The 19,153-nt window shown below is 45.2% G+C and overlaps 1 protein-coding gene across 1 annotated transcript; it reads left to right on the top strand.

Annotated features, from left to right (window-relative positions):
* The first annotated feature begins 7,422 nt into the window (after positions 1 to 7,422).
* C15H12orf76 (chromosome 15 C12orf76 homolog) lies at positions 7,423 to 15,581 on the top strand. Its single transcript, XM_042852384.2, has 2 exons — positions 7,423 to 7,641; positions 13,492 to 15,581. Exons 1-2 carry the CDS (start codon positions 7,509 to 7,511, stop codon positions 13,575 to 13,577), a joined length of 219 nt encoding a protein of 72 aa, XP_042708318.2. The 5' UTR covers positions 7,423 to 7,508; the 3' UTR covers positions 13,578 to 15,581.
* Positions 15,582 to 19,153: the final 3,572 nt, after the last annotated feature.

The following is a 19,153-nucleotide window of genomic DNA, read 5'->3' as shown; positions in this document are numbered from 1 at the left end:
TACTGGTCTGTGTCTGTTTCATTGGGGAAACTGTGTGTGTTAGAGGTAAATTGTGCCATCGCATATCTATAACACTGCTAGCAGTTCCTGCTCTGCCTTAGCACTTAAACAGTATTCTACCAAGATGAAAGCCAGTTAGGAAAATTCTATTTAAACGTAAACCACAAAGCTTTAGTCAGCTAACTAAACGTGCCCGGCATAACAACACTTAACAGCTAGGTAGTATGCTTTTCTCCATAGATCTCCAATCACTTTACAGAGTCTCAGAATCCCCATTTTACAGATGAGGTGCAGAGAGGGGAAGTGACTTGCCTAGACAGAGCCAGGAACAGATCCCAGATCTCCTCACTCCCAGTCTGGTGCCTTGCTGAGCCAAAGCTCAGCTAAGATAATTTCCTTTTTTACTAACCTTCCAAAACCTGAGTTCAGGATTCCATATTTTATCCTACAATGACTGACAACATCCTAGTAACCTAAAACAGCTCTCCCTACACTGCAAGAAGTAGCTGGGAGATCACCAACTACAGCAGAAGAGACAGCATCCCTGGGCTTAGTGTGGTATGTAAAGACAAGAATGCTCTTTAACTATTTTCTTTTAAAAAGTAAACGTAAGAAAACCTATCAAAACCTAGGACTTCATGGTTATCACTATGTTGCCTTTTGGGACTCCCTGAAATTCCACAATGACAGTGGGGACAGAATTCAGATCCTCCTGCTCCAAAAGCTCAGGTCCCTACAACTTAGGCTAAAGGAGACTCTCCATTCGCTGTTAGCAGTATAGGATGTATGACACCCAGTTGAGCAGTTCTGAATCCCTCCAGTAAGACAGCAGTGGTACACATGCACACTACTCAGTTCATTAAATACATTGTACACATGTTCTGCATTAGTGATTTGGGAACGTAAACAGTTTTTTTAAATCTTTGCAGTTCATCTTTAATGTAATCTACCAACTTTTTCAGCTTTTACAGAAACTTTTTGTTAACATTAAACACTTTCCAACTCTTATTTTTATCATAACAGCTGAAGCACTATAATAGACTCTTACTTTTTGGCATATCTTCTGCATACAAAATTTTGTTATCCCTGACATACTTTTCAACCTCCAAGGCTTGTTTGTAACTTACTTCCTAACTCTCTATTGAATTAAAAACATTCTGCCTTATTTTCATTTAACTCAAGAATGAATACATTTAACAAAGCTGAATAGTGTTAGAGCACATCGTTCTGCTCATGATATCTTAATTAAGTGCATGTAACCCAGCTGTCTCCTACACTTTGGTATTATTTTGATACCTTATATCTGGACATTATCTTAAAGATGAAAAACTTTCATAATGAAACATAAGAACGGACATACTGGGTCAGACCAATGGTCCATCTAGCACAGTATCCCGTCTTCTAACAGTGGCCAATGTCAGGTCAGAACAGACAATTGTTGAGTGATCAAACCTTCCTATTAAAAATATAATTTATTTTATACAGCTGTGTTGCTGCAAACTTCATTCTGCAGCTTTCACCCTGACGACCTACTCCCATTTCTTACAGCTGATGTGAAATCATTTTTGTAATAAACGAGGGATTATAGTACAATGCATCTTTTAAAATGCAAATGATTCTGTTAGTGTAAGCATTATTCTTATATGCTTTGCAAACAGTGTTTTTTATAAGTTAACTTCCAGGCAAGTTTCCCTTAAAACAGACTTTGATCATCTTTGCTAATGCTTTTCTGAGTAAATTCAGGGAAAATGTGTGGAATGAGCCCAGATGTCTGTTACAAAACAGCCTCCCTGCATGAGTGGAGGGTATAGTTTGTTAACAAGATTGATTGTGGTAAGTATCTCTTCTGAAAGACAACAAACAGAACATGCCTGAGATCGATGCCAAGGACACGAGGATTCCCAAAGCAAAGCCCTCTGTTAGAAAGCACAGAAAGATCTCATTTCCAATGCACAAGGAATCATCAGAGAAAGTCCAGACCGGTAGCAGGTGGGGAGAGATGGTATCATGGAAAGATCCCTCATGCTATCATAAAGGGACTAGCTTTAGTTACTTTAAAACCAAGCTTTCTCCTAATCATGCTGATCCCTGGCAAAGGGGTGAGTAATCCAGACTGTTCCAGCAAGCCAAGCTCCAGTCTGATTTGAGGAGTTTATCCCTGTAGGAACACATCAGCTACACAGAGTGCACCTCCACACTAGAGAGGAGGGAACTGCAAAACATCCTGGGTAATATTTAGCCTGGTGGCCACATTTTGACCACCCCAGATTTAAAGGGACTTTTTAAAAACTTGCCTGTAGGGAATCCTTTTTCTTTAATTTCTATGGCCCTTTGATTTGACACTAGAGATTAGATCAACAGGCAAAGTTTGGCTGAAGATCAAAATTTACTCTAAATTCAGAGATGTTTAGTTCAGCCCTGTCTCCAGCTGATGCTAGATGCCAACTAATGCATTAGCTAATGTATGTAAAGATGTAGGGCCAGAGTCTCACTACACTTATGGTGTAAATCTAGAGCAATTCCATTATGTCAATGGGAAAAATTCTGCCCTGACTCACTCCCCTACAACTCCAATAGTTTTAGGCAGAATTGGCCCAGTCTTTCCACTTAGTCTGGATTTACAGTAGTGCTAATGACCTCAGGATGGAATCAGAAAGCTCTATAAATAAGTGCTAAATTTTATCGTTTTATTTGCTACTTAGTAATTTATTTCCCTGCTTCCCACGCTGTTTGTATAATTACATATTTTCAGTGGATCAGGCAGTGTTTCAGGAAACCAGTATTTCAGCTAGAAAACACACACTGCAGCCCACATTTACCTATTTGTTCCCAGCACCCAGGGCCAGCGCTTCCATTTAGGCAACCTAGGCGGTCGCCTAGGGCACCAGGATTTAGGGAGGCGGCATTTTGCTGCCCTTGGTGGCAATTCGGCGGCAGGGGGTCCTTCCGTGCTCTGGGTCTTTGGCGGCAATTCTGTAGCGGGTCCTTCGCTCGCTCTGGGACCGCCGCCGAAGTGCCCCAAAGACCGGGAGCGCGGAAGGACCCCCCCACCGCAGAATTGCCAACGACGACCGGGAGCGCGGAAGGACCCCCTCCTAAGGCGCCAAAAACCCTGGCGCTGCTCCTGCCAGCACCCAGACACCGGCATGGCTGTGAAAGAGCTGCAAGTGCATTCTACGTATGGACAGGCAAAGACCATGCTCTGCTAATATCCACCTCTATCACAACTAATAGATTTTCCAATGGGTAGGGTTATATTGTTACCCAGACCACATGTTCATCCCTGTGGGAAACTTTTCTTTTACCTAGCCTCTGCCCTTGTACAGAGTGTATTTAATCTGCAGAACAGGGTGCATTTAACTCCTTTACTGGTGACTCTGTGTACATAGGTGTTTCTACAGAGTCCATCACAAAATACCCACAACTTCACTTCCACCAAACTCGTTCTTGTTGGCACCTACCTTCCTCTGGGCAGCAGGTGCATTACACTTGGATCCATGCTTCATGGCTTAAGCCAATCACTAACTAGTAGAGATCAGGAGGAGACCTAATGTGGGGGCGGAGTGGCAAATGATCCCATAGCTGCTACTGCAGGGTTCTTACACCTTTCTCTGAAGCAGCTAGCGCTGGTCACTGTCATAGACAGGATGATGGATGAGGTGGATCCTGGATATGACCCAATCTGGCAATTGCTATGTTCTTAAATTTCTGTGAATGTTCAGTAGCATTCAACCTGGGTGTAGCTGGAATTTTCAGCAGCACAAGGGATCTGTTCTACCTGCACAGGGCAACCAAGAAATTAAGTTCATGCCTTTCTCTTTTAATCCCATCTCTTCTGTAACCTGTACCATTCCTACAGGTTACAGATAAACTGATTGGATGGAGGTGAATAGTTGTAATGTTAGAGAAGACATGTACCTTCACTCTGTGTTTCTGTTCACTCAGATTGCTTCATGCTCTGAGTAATATCAAGATATGGTGGCTCACACACAGGAAATTAGAAATGGAGAATAAAATCATGATAAAACTAAATAGTCTTAGAAATCTATATGGATTCAAGCTGTATCAGCCTCCTGTCTGAACACATGCACTTGGACTGTTGCTTCATCTGCCTTAATCTGTGTAAAAGGTACAGAGATCAACAGAAAGGAAATTGAATGCATCCCTATCCCTGTCTCCAGCCAGTAGGTTGGATATAAGAGTGGTTTCTATCACCTTGCTGCTTTCCGAGAAACACAGTCTGCCTTAGGAAAACTAGCTCCTTACCTCAAAGGGTTGTCTTATTTCTTTAGATAAAGATCACATAGCTATCACAAGCTTAAAACTTCCCTTGACACAACCCGAGTTTATCGGTATCATGCTGTCTCCTTACAACCAACTGGCCATTTTTTACCAGAGCTGGGCAATTAATGCAAGAAGCAATGCTAGGAATATGCATTTGGATTTTTTAATGAGTTTGCTTCAGCTGCATTCATGTCCTTTTTGCGCTTGTTCCCCATGGACCTTTAAGCCAGTGCATTTTAATGGCAAAACAGTCATGGGGAGAGGAGGCCGAAGCCACATGCACCAATACTGACAGAAATAAAACTCAACATAGGCAGGTGGCAGCTACTCACACTCGCCTCCAATCTAGGGTCAGAAACAACAGGGTGTGACTTACCAGAGCCGCGTGTGCCTAGTACATGTAGAAGCCCTGTGAAATAACAGTATAGACTAATAGAGCATGCTCACAATAATGACTTGCACCAACAGCAATGAGCCACACACAGCCTGAAGTCTGGCTGATCAGAAGGGGAATGAGAGTGAGAGAGATGAAGATTGGGGAAATGGGAAAGAAAGAAAGAAAGAAAGAAAGAAAGAAAGAAAGAAAGAAAGAAAGAAAGAAAGAAAGAAAGAAGGGAAGGGAGGAAGAGGGGAAGGGAGGAAGAGGGAGGGGGAATGAGGAAGGAATGAAGGGGAAATGGGAAAGGAAGGAAATGGGGGAATGAGGAAGAAAGGAAGATTGAGGGGGATGAGGAAGGGAGGAAGGAAGGGGGAGGGAAGGAAGATGGAGGGGGGATGAGCAGGAAGGGGGGCAGAGGGAGGGAGGATGGATGAGGAAGGGGGATGAGGAAGGAAGGAAGATGGAGAGGGGATGAGAAGAAAGCGAGGAAGAGGGAAGGAAGGAAGATGGAAGGGGATGTGGAAGGAAGGAAGGAAGATGGAGGGGGATGAGGAAGGGAGGAAGAGGAAGGGAAGGGGAAGGGAAAGGGGGGATGAGGAAGGAAGGGAGGGAGGGAGAGGGAGGGAATGAAGGAAGATGGAGGGGGATGAGGAAGGAAGAAAGGAAGAGGGAATGAAGGAAAATGGAGGGGGATGAGGAAGGGAGGCAGAGGGAGAGAAGGGGATGAGAAGGAAGGAAGGAAGAGGGAAGGAGAAGGAAGGAAGATGGAGAGGGAACAGGGAAAGGAGGAAGGGGGGAAGGGAGAGGGGGGATGAGGGAGGGAGAGGGAAGGTGGAGGGAAGGAAAGAAGATGAGGAGGAAGAGGGAGGGAATGAAGGAACATGGAGGGGGGATGAGAAGGAAGGAAGATGGAGAGGGGATGAGAAGGAAGCGAGGAAGAGGGAAGGAAGGAAGGAAGATGGAGGGGGATGTGGAAGGAAGGAAGGAAGATGGAGGGGGATGAGGAAGGGAGGAAGAGGGAGGGAAGGGGAAGGGAAAGGGGGGATGAGGAAGGAAGGAAGAGAGGGAGGGAATGAAGGAAGATGGAGGGAGATGAGGAAGGGAGGCAGAGGGGGGGAAGGGGATGAGAAGGAAGGAAGAGGGAAGGAGAAGAGAGGAAGATGGAGGGGGGATGAGAAGGAAGGAAGATGGAGAGGGGATGAGAAGGAAGCGAGGAAGAGGGAAGGAAGGAAGGAAGATGGAGGGGGATGTGGAAGGAATGAAGGAAGATGGAGGGAGATGAGGAAGGGAGGCAGAGGGGGGAAGGGGATGAGAAGGAAGGAAGGAAGAGGGAAGGAGAAGGAAGGAAGACAGAGAGGGAAGAGGGAAGGGAGGGAGGGAGAGGGAGGGAAGGGAGGAAGATGGAGGGGGATGAGGAAGGAAGAAAGGAAGAGGGAATGAAGGAAGATGGAGGGGGATGAGGAAGGGAGGCAGAGGGGGGGAAGGGGATGAGAAGGAAGGAAGAAAGAGGGAAGGAGAAGGAAGGAAGATGGAGAGGGTAGAGGGAAGGGAGGAAGATGGAGGGGGGATGAGAAGGAAGCAAGGAAGATGGAAGGGGATGTGGAAGGAAGGAAGGAAGATGGAGGGGGATGAGGGAGGGAGGCAGAGGGGGGGAAGGGGATGAGAAGGAAGGAAGAGGGAAGGAGAAGGAATGAAGATGGAGAGGGAAGAGGGAAGGGAGGAAGATGGAGGGGGGATGAGAAGGGAGGAAGAGGGGGAAGGAAGAGGGGGGATGAGGGAGGGGGAGGGAAGGAAAGAAGATGAGGAGGAAGAGGGAAGGACTGATGGAAGATGGAGGGGAATGAGGAAGGGAGGCAGAGGGGGGGAAGGGGATGATAAGGAAGGAAGGAAGAGGGAAAGAGAAGGAAGGAAGATGAAGAGGGAAGAGGGAAGGGAGGAAGATGGAGGGGGGATGAGAAGGGAAGGGAGAGGGGGATGAGGGAGGGGGAGGGAAGGAAAGAAGATGAGGAGGAAGAGGGAGGGACTGTCGGAAGATGGAGGGGAATGAGGAAAGGAGGCAGAGGGAGAGAAGGGGATGAGAAGAAAGGAAGGAAGAGGGAATGAAGGAAGATGGAGGGGGATGAGGAAGGGAGGCAAGGGAGGGAAGGGGACGAGAAGGAAGGAAGAGGGAAGGAGAAGGAAGGAAGATGAAGAGGGAAGAGGGAAGGGAGGAAGATGGAGGGGGGATGAGAAGGGAGGAAGAGGGGGAAGGAAGAGGGGGGATGAGGGAGGGGGAGGGAAGGAAAGAAGATGAGGAAGAAGAGGGAGGGACTGACGGAAGATGGAGGGGGATGAGGAAGGGAGGCAGGGGAGGGAAGGGAGATGAGGGAGGTTGAGGGAAGGCCGGGGAGTGGGAGCCAGAGGAGGGGAAGGGGATGAGAAGGAAGGAAGAGGGAAGGAGAAGGAAGGAAGATGGAGAGGGAAGAGGGGGGAAGGGAAAGGGGGGATGAGGGAGGGATAGGGAGGAGGAGGGAAGGAAAGAAGATGAGGAGGAAGAGGGAGGGACTGACGGAAGATGGAGGGGGATGAGGAAGGGAGGAAGAGGGGGAAGGAAGAGGGGGATGAGGGAGGGGGAGGGAAGGAAAGAAGATGAGGAGGAAGAAGGAGGGACTGACGGAAGATGGAGGGGGATGAGGAAGGGAGGCAGGGGAGGGAAGGGAGATGAGGGAGGTTGAGGGAAGACCGGGGAGTGGGAGCCAGGGCAGAGCGGAGCGGAGCAGACAGGCCAGCGCCCCGCCCCGCCCCGCCTCCCCTCCCCTCCCCGCTTATCCGCGCCGCGCCGGGCCGGGCGGGAGGCGCCGGGAAGATGCTGCGGCGGCGGGCGCGGCCGGGCTGGGGGCTCGCGCTGCTGCTGCTGGCGGCGCTGGCGGGGCCGGGCTGGGCGGCGGGGCCCGCGGAGCGGAGCCGGCCCTACGCCGTGCTGCGGAGACAGAACCTGGGTAAGGAGGGGCCGGGTCGGGCCGCTCCCCGCCCTCGGGCTCCAGCCCGGCTGCCGCCTCAGACCCCTTCGCTCCCCGCCCCGGGCCGGGCTTGTCTCGCTGCTCTGCCCGGCGGGGGCCGGGGGCCGGACTCTGGGTCCCCTGACAAGCCCCGTCCCCTCTCCGGGGCCCCGTTTCCCCGGTAGCCCGCGGCCGATGGGCCTCTCCAGCCGCCTGCGCGGGTCGGGGAGCCCCTCCCGGGAAGGGGCGCGGGAGGCTGGGGAGCTGGTCCCGGGATCCGGGCAGGTAAGTCGCCTCTGGCCCGGGGCTTGAGGAGCGCCGCTGCCTGCCCCAGAGCCTTTTGAAATGATGTCAGCCTGAATGGAAGACCTCAGAAGGTCCTGCACAGCGCAGGCCTGTACATCGGTACACACTAGGTACAGCACGGGCACCTGCAGGGCAAGCTCCCCTCACCCTGTGTTGCAATGTGCCCCCAAGTCTGGAGAGACCATCTCCAGAGGGTGTCTTCTATGGCCTACTCCTTGATATCTCTGAGATGACTGAAGTCAGGTGACTCGTACATTGATGGCCGGTTCTGTGACGTGGGCAGCAGCGGTTGCTCAAGCAGTACTGAGAAGAGTCGCATTGAGGAACCAGATATGTATTTGATAAATACATATAATCTGCGAGGGACACCTTCCCCTTGTTGACCTCACCTCAAAACCTGCAGACTCCTCAGTCTGTGCCCTGGGGGAATACAGTCTAATGTTCTTGAAGCTGGACGATGTAAATCACTCCTGACTGACTGATTCCTTCAAGTTCAAAGTTCTAATATTTACAAACTATGGCGGGAGTTCCTTTGTAGGTTTGTGAGCTGTGAGCAAGGGAAACATCATATTTTGACATTCTTGGAACAAAATGTTTTGAGTTTCCTTTTGAAATAACGTTTTGTTTTGCATTGCTTTTATTTTGCATTAGATTTGATATTAGAACACTTAAAAGTCAAAAGCAAAATGAAATGTTTCAATTGACCTGACTTTTTTTTAATTTATTTTAATTTTCCTTTTCTGGAGAATTTTGAAATTTTCAGGTTTTGTTCCTAACTGGAATGAAAAAAATTTCAAAATCCCCAAAGCCTCCATGAAATGGAATTTCCATTCTCCTCACAGCTCTGCTTATCTCCAAGTGGGTGTGGGTAGCAATTGCAAACTGAGGAGCAGGTTGGATAAGTGAACCTGAGTCAGCCCTATGACAAGGCTGGTCTGATCAGGGGCGGCTCCAGGCACCAGCACACCAAGCGCGTGCCTGAGGCGGCAAGCTGTGGGGGGCAGCCTGCCGGTCACTGTGGGGGCGGCAGTCAGGGAGCCTTTGGCGGCATGCCTGTGGGAGGTCCGCCGGTCCCGCAGCTTCGGCGTACCCACCGCCGAATTGCCGCCGAAGCCGCGGGACCAGCGGACCTCCTGCAGGCATGCCCCCAAATCCGCGTTACCAGCTGGACCTCCTGCAGGCACGCCGCCCCTGGGTCTGATGTATCCAAGGCTACCCCAGCCTCGGTCTTCCCCTTCTTCTGAAACAAAGAATGTGCCTACCTAGGGGAGTATGTAGTCTGCTGAGGGGAAGGTGATGTGTGTATGCACCACAGAGCTTGGGGCCGGGGAGAAGGGATAGCTCAGTGGTTTAAGCATTGGCATGCTAAACCCAGGGTTATGAGTTCAATCCTTGAGGGGGCCATTTAGGGATCTGGGGCCATAATCTGTCAGGGACAGTACTTGGTCCTGCTATGGAGGCAGGAGACTGGACTCAATGACCTTTCAAGGTCCCTTCCAGTTCTAGGAGGCAGGTATATCTCCTTTAGTGGTTGCAGGCCCACTGTGGGTTGTGATCCTAAGAACCCCTTAGTGCCAGCCAGCAAGGGGGTTACAAGAATATCTTGATTCTAGTATGTACATTCTGGTTCACCAAAGCCTGTTGTAAGGTCTTAAATGAAAGCCAGAGTCATATTAGTTGTATGTGTAGATATTATGCCAGGAGTTATGCATGTATACTGAAAATGTGTTTAAAAACCGTATCAAGGCAAAGATGACACATAGGTTTTCTGTTTGACACGACGGCTGCACATCTACATACGAAATCAACAGGGAAGAAGCAGGACAAAGGAAAAACAAGCAATTTTTTTTTTTTTTTTTTACCGTCTTGGAGTGGAGACAAAGAACTTTGGGGATATAAGTAGAAGACGACAAGACCTTTATCCTGCATCTTGAAAGTAAATGGTCAGCGTGTTTACATTCATGAAAACAAGATCTCTGCCTACTTTGGTGGAAGATGTTGAAAAAGACTTTGGGTTAAATAGATCTTCTTTAGACAGTAGGTTAGCCTGTTAAGTTTAGTCTCTAGAAAGTGTGTTATGATTTTGTTTCATATGTAACCCTTTTGTTCCCATTATTCTTACTCATTATCTCTTGAATCTTTGGTAAACTTACCCTCAGTTTCACTAGAAATGTATCTCGGTGCTGTGATATTAAGTTATGATCTGATTGTGAGATGAATCCGTCAGGCTGGTGTGTACTCTGTTCCCGTGGAGACAGCGGACCTGGTATTTCAGTGAGTGTTCAGTGGAGAAGGGTTTGGACTACAGGGAAATGCTTCAAAGGGGTTTAGGGACTGGGGTGCACCTACTAGTGTAAGGTAAAGTAAGGGCTGGCATTGCCCAGAGGAGATTTTGTTCAGGTGGCTAACAGGCTGGTGGGGTCAAGGAGCTTACACTCAGTTAAGCACAAGCTAGTCTCCCTCTCACAGGAGACAGGCGAGCAACAAGGAGACTCGCAGTCCTGGGTACCCCAAACACCATCACAGGGTTAGTAACTGAAATTCTTTAGAGTAGCAGCCGTGTTAGTCTGTATCCGTAAAAAGAACAGGAGTACTTGTGGCACCTTAGAGACTAACACATTTCTTTGAGCATAAGCTTTCGTGGGCTACAGCTAAAGCTTATGCTCAAATAAATGTGTTAGTCTCTAAGGTGCCACAAGTACTCCTGTTCTTTTTATGAAAATCTTTAGCTCAAATAGATCTATGGGTTGCATTAGGGGTTTTCTGAGCCAAAGTTTCTGGGTTCTATCCCTCATGCCCACCTGTGTCCATATAGCCGAGGACCCTCCTATTCCACAGCCTTAAAATTCATCCCTTGTTGCAGAAGTGGGCTCCAGAATCTTTGATTTCATTTAAAAAAACCTAGCCCTCATGGTTGTTGCAAAAATGACCTCAGAATAGTAAGCTGAGACAGTGCTGTTTTCCTGAGTTTGAAGATGGCCTGAAACTATAACCTTGAGAGCCGTGAGCTGCCCCATTCATCTAATTAGGTGTGGACTCTGGAACCTAAAAATATGTGGCATTTTGAAAACCGAAAATGTAGAGCTAGTATAAGACTAGATTTAAATATAAAAATTACTCACAGCTGATGTACTGATGGATTTTTTTTCACTCCGGTTACATTCAATAAAAAACTCCATTCTAAAAATGTATTGAAGTTGTCACAGAATTGAGGTCCAGTTTGCTGCAGACAATGTGGGTGCTCGAGTAGCTGGTGACTGTCTGTATACATACAGCCATGGATGCATTAATCTAACAAGCTGTGTTTTACAGCTACCCAGTTTATATGTTTGGCAGATCTGGAGTCCCAGGTGGCCTTGATCTGGAAATGCAGTAGTTTTCACCCTCCTTGGGATGGTAGCAATGGCATCAGAGGTCACTGGAACTGGAAACTGATCCCCTCAGGGCAGGGCCTGTTCATCCACACCAGTGAGTATCCAGCATAAGCATCCCATCTTGTTGCTAGTTTAAACAGCAGTTAGGTGTGAGTAGAAAGTCTCATCTAGTTATCAGATTAAAATCAGAAGTGAACAAGGGAACAAAACTGTTGTGGAATAAAAAGGATGCCAGCCACTCAAGTTGTGTTCTGTTCTTATCTCTCTCTGGCTGTTGTGTACATTAGATGAAAGGTTTCTGAAAGCAGAAGTCTTTGTGTTGTATGTGCCAGTGAAGTAATTTTAAAGTTTCGTTTGAAATGTTATCTCTAGGAAATACACTGTTGATAAGGAGATGTTCTTCATGTGACAAATTGTCTAATAGCAACAATCAAATAGACTGTGGGGAAAAAATGAGCATCTGAAAACGAGAGCAGCAAGTCGGGAGGAAAGATAATATGCTAGTAGTGAGCAGGGTAAAATACAAGTTGGTTGTAAATTTTCATCTACTGCAGTTGGAGCCTGTAGGAGAACTAAGTGTATGTTATGTGCCCATAAAGCTTCACATGGGAGGGAGGGAGGGGATGGATAGGATTTTCTAAATTGAGATGACCATATGGTATTATCCAATAATAAAATGCACCCCCTATTATATGGATTAAAAACTGGAGAACTTATAGTTCTCTAAAAGTAATCATAAATGGGGAACCATCATTCTAGTGGTGATGTTTCTAGAGGGGTCTAGTAGGGATCAGTTCTTGGCCCAGTGATATTCAATATCTTTTTCAGTGATGTGGAGGAAAACACATGATTGTTGGTAAAGTTTGCAGATGACAGAAATTGGTGGAGTAGTAAAAAAAAAAAAGTAAGGGCAAGTCTGATCTATAGAGCCACCTGGATTGCATGGGAAACTAGGCTCACTTGGGACAAAAAGAGGGACTGTCACTCCGAAAAGGACTGCAGGGTTGGGGATAGGGAGGAGGGTAGTCATGGTGGATAATCAGTTAAATGTGATCTTGCAGTGTGATGTGGTATCTGAGAACAAATGCAATCCTTGGCTGCATAAGCATTGGAATATTGAGTAGAAGTTGGTAGATGTTATTACAACTGTATTGGGCATTTGGGAGACGGTTACTGGGATAGTGTGTCCAGTTCCGGTGTCAACATTTGAAAAAGAATGTTGACAAACTGGAAATCCTTCAGAAAAGGGCTACAAGAATGATTCGAGGTCTGGAAGACTTGCATCACAGTGAGAGACTAAAGCTCCATCTGTTCAGTTGATCCAAGAGAAGGTTCAGAGGTGCTATGCGTATCTACTGGAGAGATCTCTGGTAGTAAAGGCCCCTTCATTCTAGCAGATAGAGACACAAGATCCCATGGCTGGAAGCTGAAGATAGACAAATTCAGGCTAGACACAAGGTGCAGATTATTTAGTGAGTGTAATTAGCCATTGGAACAGTTTATCTAGGGTATGGGTGCATTTTATCACTTGTAGTCTTTAAATCAAGACTGGCCCTTTCTAAATGAGAGGCTGTAGATCAGCCATAAGTGATTGGGCTTGACGCAGGAATCGCTGCGTAAAAATCTTCAGCTTGTTATAGAGGAGGTCAGACTAGATCATAATGGTCCCTTCTGGTCATAAATTCTATGAATTAATAAGTACTAAAATCCTGCCTGTGGCCACCCCCTCTCAGTAATCACACGTTGTTATTCCAGATGAACTGAAACAAGCAGCACTTTATTTTGCTTGATAACGCTATCAAAAAATACAAGCAAGTGTTCCAGGGCAAGTGGGTGGTGGGGCACATTCAGAGTGATTAATGGCCCATGTGTGTGCACCAGGCATACATTTAATAAACACTGGTGAGGGCAAATGTTCACATGCAGCTTTAAAAGGGTGAAAATCTGGCCAGAATGCAAAGGCAAATTAGGGGCGTGGTCCAACTCCCATTATAGACCAGGGAAAAACTGACTTCACTGGGAATTGGGTGATACCTAGGGACTCCTGACAAATTCACAGAAGGACCTTTGATGTCACCAGTTTGGGACATGCACTAAATTGGAAGATAAACATACACCCACCTAACCTTTTCCCTCCTATTCAACACCTGCCATTTCTTCCCTCTTGCAGTGCTCATGGGGAGCGTTTTCAGTATCCTGTTAATCACCATGATCCTAATGGCAGTATGCGTCTACAAGCCCATTCGACGACGGTAGCAGAGCGGGAAGAATCGGAACGGATTGGTCACCTTGCTTGTGCAGCAACCGTAAATCCAGCCTGATTTGTAGTCTGAGTTCTGGCTTGTAAACCACTACGGCTGCTTAGTAAAAAGACTGTGAGAAGTTGTTGTTGTTTTTTTCCCCTCTAACATGTAATGTAACCAGTTGTTTCCCTTGCAGAAGCATGCCTACAACTGCTTGGCTCCTCTCAAAGACACCATAGCTAGAATCTGAAAATCTCCTCCCAGATCTCTAGCAATTAGTAGCTCAACAGAGGTCTATCTCTTCAAACATGGATGCCTAAAGTTAGACGCTTAAATAAATGTGGCCTCACTCTGGCAAATTTTATGTCTGTGACTAATGCTAAGCACTCATGTTTGAAAATGTTAGCTGTAAACTTGAGTTAATATTTGGCCTAACTCTGATAGGAAAGGCTAGGAATATGTGAAGTATTTTACTTTGGTATTGCCCACAGGAAAACACTACCACTTAGACTTGCTGTATTTCTGAATTCTGTTCTCAATTCCTGGGTGGGAATATGACATGAGTAACCCTCATGATACTCCTTAAACACAGCCTCTAAGTGATCCTAACATGAAAACAATGTACTGTAGATAATGTGGTTCATGTGCCATTTTTGGCAGCAAGGCTGATTACAATTTCAGCTGTTTCAAATGTCAAAGTTTTCTCAATCTAGTCTGTCAAATACCCAGTGGACTACAGTGTGGTGGTATCAGAAACAAAGTTAAATGGAAAGCTTATAACTTTTGATTTGTTCTAAAAATCATAATTTTGCAAGCAGGCAAGTGCGTTGGATTCTGATGTATTGATTGGTTTTGCAGTCTTAAGGAATGCAACTCTCCACTCAAGCATGAAGTCTTCTATCAGGTTTCTAGAGTTAGTCTTATAAAAGTCAGTCAAAAGACGAGGGCTTGAACATGCTCTAGTCATGAACTTGGCTTTGTAGGGCTGGCCTACGCACACATTTGAATTGAAATAGAAGTATGAATTAAAACTGATTTCATTATTTTGGGGGCATGTTGGTTTGTTACTGACTTTAGCTGCTTTTATTCTGAAATAAGTGGCTACACTCAGACTTGTACCAAAATAGCTATGTTGGTTTTAGGAATCCGGTCCAAGTTTTTTTGTAGACCAGACCCCAGGGCTGAACAAATGTTCATGTCCTTAAATATGTAATAGGTTTGGGCTCAGTAGATGAAATGACTAACAGTGTAAACTTCAGCCCCTTAAATATTTCCAAGAAAGTCAGTCATGGTTGAGTGACTGTCACTTTCAAAACCTTGTGAAAATGTTGTGTGTTTAAGTTATGTGCAGCTCTGTTATATGCATTGTACGTGATAAGTGTTTACACTGGCAAATCCCACTTGCATATAAATGCTGCTATTTTATTTTGCACTAGTATAAGTGTTTTTTAAATAACAAACAAGAAAAATCCAACTAAGGACTGCGTTGGTGGTGGTAATTTATTTTAGAATATTTTAATTTCACATGAGGAACAACTCCCTGCATCTCTCTTCTATTGTTTTCAACTTTCTACTGTGGCTTATGTAAGTAACAACTGCTGGCTCCATTTCATTTAAAGGGATGAGGTGACGGCTGGTGAAAGTAGTGATGACTTTTTGCTGCTTGTCTGTATTGTAATAAGATGATGTTTGTACCCTGCAATTCCCAGCCTTTGAGTAAAATATGAGCTAAAGTGAGAGTAAACTGGTGGTAAGTTTTAGTTCTTGCTGCTCCTTTTTCTGTTTTGTAAATTGTATCAGCCGAATCATCTGTCTACTCTCCGTCTGTCTTCATTTCACCTAAGATTACACTTTCATCTTCGTTAGCGTGGTAGTGAGGGAAAGTCCAGCTGCACTCAAGGTTATAGGCTTGTAGCTACAAACCTATAACCTTATCTGCTTGCTTGGAGTGATATTCTTGTTTACATTCCCCACTCCTAGCTACCTCCCTTATTGTACAAATAAAAAGCTAACCCAATGAGTCTGGTGTTTGTGTATAGATATTCTGCACATGTTATAAACTCTGCCACAGCTCTGTGGAAGGACCTGGCAAGCAGCCCTGCAGCCATTACTGACAGTCACCCTACGAGCAGTGACAACCCCAGGGTGAGTGAGGATTATCAGACAAGACCTTCTGGGCTCATCTACACAGGGACACTCAAGAAGGTGAAGACTAAATTAACTAAAGATGCGAAGTTAATGTGTGGAAGTTGAAATGTAGGAAGCCCCTGTATGGATATTTAGAAGTAAAGTGGCTTTAGTTTGCTGTAACTTAAGCTACAGTGAACTAAGCCCACGTCATTTCTAAGCCACAGTCAACTAGGCCCACCTACAGGTTTAATTCACTTTAGCTCCACACTTTCAGTTAACTCAGTCACTTTCCTGCATTTCTCCATGTAGATGAGCCCTAAGAGCTTTTTAGCTGTAACAAGCTACAATGTGGCCAAAATTCTCAAAGATGCCCACTGTTTTGGGCTGGCTGGTTGAGTGGGCTTGGGACAGCCAGGGCGAGAGTTTCAGAGCTAAGCACCTACAACCCCTTGTGACTACATTTGGAGTGCTCAGCACTGGTGAAAGTCAGGTTCTTGATGGCTCCTGTGAGGCACTCTACATTAGACAACATGAATTCTTTTCCAGGAGAAGTTGGAGACTATTCTCTGCAGTGACTGCATGACAGTCTTTCCTCCCTCCCCCCAACCTAGGAAGTGTTCAGACAACTGACATAAACTTAGTTACCACCAGTATTAATACAAATTTCAGATGAGCTCCTATCTGCTGACTTTCTTCCCCTAGCACCCAGCTGATCTGATGTACTGAAAATTGAGTAATAGGACTGCTTAAAAACCCACCAGCTGAGCAGCCACTATCTTTTCTCTCACAACCTAGTTCTAGCTGTGATGCAACTCTTTCCGCCATTGGCAATCCACCTTAAAGGTAACTAGCAACCGATGGACCTCCTTGTGTTTTTATAGAACAAATCGTTGTTGATGGTAAAATTGTAGGAGCAATTACTTTAAAAAATGGGCTATGGTTTTAATCCTGCATGACCTTAAATTATTTAACACACTGTGGTCACTGAACACAGACTGACACCATAGGGAACGTTTCACTTGCCCCATATGAACGTTGCTCCAGGACAAAGCGTGCTAACTGCCCAACAGCATTCTAGGACACAGTAAATAAATACTGTGTCCACTCTTGAAGTTCAGGGAGCATTTAGAGAGAGACTAATGATCTGATCTATCCAAATTATAGGAGTCAGTGTGACTTTTACGAAAACTGCTCTCAGGTTGGAAATAGGCACATGTAGATGAGCTCCTTGTTGTTTCTGATTCAGTAAGGTACTTAAGCAGACCTAACTTTAAACCCTTGAAGTAAATGGTACTAAATGTGTGCTTAAGCACATACTCAGACCCTCCTGAATCAGAGGATTAAGTGAATTACAATTGATCCTGCTAATAATTGTTGTCCTGTTCACCATGCTTTCCTATTGCAGTCATCAAAAGATAGCAATTCAGACAAATAAAACTTGGTTAGCTCCCTAACAGTAGACTGAACTCTCTCCTCCATCAATACAGTAATGGAGCAACTGCACATCTTCCTGGTTAAATATGAATTGTTACTTTCAGGATATCTAAATGCAGTACAAAAAAGTGTCCATATTAAGCTGTGTTCAGAAGAAATTACAAACGTACTTAAGTGCTTGAAATAGCACCAACAATTTGTCCTAAGCATTTAGCCTCATTTTCAGGGAGAATTATAGGCCTACTGTAGATCACATGGAGATTCAATCACTGTCAAATTACAGCATGAATTTTAAGAGAGCAGAGTTAATCTGGATTTATAATCCATAAAAGCTGGTTACAGTTTTAATGATTCATAGCTTTAGAGAATGGTACATACTTGCTACAGAGCTTATTTAGAAAGTGAGAACTACGCAAACTATTCATAAAAAAAAATTGCCCTTTTAAAAAAATGCTTCTGTAAACATCAACTATAATATGCACTACTTTACTGCTCTACTCCTATTGCCTACACGTACAAGGATACTTGCAGATCTCAAACAAAAGAAATATATTTCTAAGGGTCTAAAATGCTTCTCATTTACTCGGAGAATATTTGTACTGTACAAAGGGTTTCAAAACAGAAGATTCAAAGTTATCCATAAATGTCAGAAAATGTCTGCATGGATTATGTGCGTCAGTTTTAAACTACTTAATTATTTTAGACCAACACTGCATATTTGATATCTGTATATGAAAATGTCTCATTTAAGCAAAAAGTACATCATCAAAAACATAGAAAAGTTAAAAAAAAAACTTAAATATCAGACTTCAGTTACTGTGCTTCAAGGTAGGACTTATTAAATCATTAATATGCACTGATTTCAGACAGCTGCACAGGAAAAGAAATGCACTGAACAAACAAGCATTGAGCTCAAAAAAATCAAACAGTGTGAATTAACTAGATTTATATCATTTCGAGGAAGCCTTTAACAAACTCAGGAGAATCCAAGGCTTAACATCTTTGATTTGAGAAAAAACATTTCTATCCCAATAGAGCAAGGCATTTCGCTATTAAAACATGCAGCAGCCACACAAGAAGTTGTGATTTGGTTTTTTTAAACACTGTAAGAACATAGTGAATTACATGAGCAGGTTACACAGCTGATGCTTTTACTAATTAGTAACTATCATTTTAAAAAAAACAAGCTAGACAACAGATGTTAACCTGAAAAAAGTCCAAGAGGAGGGATAGTACCAATTCTCCACCATGACATTCAGTTGCCTTAGCCATGAGACCAATTCTCTCCTGGCAGTTCCCTGCCTCACTCATCGCATGCCTTCCAAAGTTGGAAAGTTCAAAAATCCTGAGTCCTACCCTTCCCTCCCACTCCCCCCCCCAAATGAGACTGAAAAATAAAAAATAAATAAAAATAAAACTATTTTTTGGACTCAGTTTTTGAACTACCCCTGCCAACCCCCAATGTGCATGGGTGACAATGACAGAGAAAAGCGATTTGAGTTCTCACCAGAAAACCCAATTAAAGATCAAATTCCAGATTTGTATGAAGTGCTGCCTCCTGGTACAGCACCTCCAGCTTCTCCCCAAACCCCAAGTTTATTTTGTGCCCTTTGCATGCCCATCCTTGCAATTAGTTATGCCATCCCAACCTTCATCTCAGCTCCAGGTACTTACCCTCTCTTCCCCTTCTCAGGCCTGCTGTTGCAAGGATGGAGAGGGGCAGAGCAGAGAGCAGACTGACCCTTTGCTCACAGGAGGTGGCAGGGGGAGCAGAGCTGCTGCGCTGTTTCTGTTCCCCCTCTCAGGTGCTTTGAGAATGCGGTCAGCTGTCCCCTTTTCTACCCCAGAACTCCTCTGGCTCGTGAGAGAGCTCGGACCTGCCTCTTGCAAGCAGCCCTGATTGGCTGCTCATCCCAGAAGGTGGGAGAGTGGGGAAGAAGAGGGAGTTCTGGACAGAATTGAAAAAAAATCAGACAAGTGCTAGAAATTGTGTCATTGTGAGAGTGGCCCCAGTAGGGGCTAAAA

The sequence above is a fragment of the Chrysemys picta genome, chromosome 15 (genome assembly GCF_011386835.1).
Source record: "Chrysemys picta bellii isolate R12L10 chromosome 15, ASM1138683v2, whole genome shotgun sequence".
In the NCBI taxonomy this organism is placed as follows: Eukaryota; Metazoa; Chordata; order Testudines; family Emydidae; genus Chrysemys; species Chrysemys picta.
This window is presented reverse-complemented; position numbering and strand designations above follow the sequence as displayed.

What these genes read in the sequence shown, in the direction of transcription:
- C15H12orf76 (XM_042852384.2), top strand. Translation starts at nt 7,509, where the DNA reads ATGCTGCGGCGGCGGGCGCGGCCGGGCTGGGGGCTCGCGCTGCTGCTG. An exon ending in GCTGCGGAGACAGAACCTGG is followed by an intron (nt 7,642 to 13,491) that starts GTAAGGAGGGGC and finishes TCCCTCTTGCAG; the next exon opens with TGCTCATGGGGAGCGTTTTC.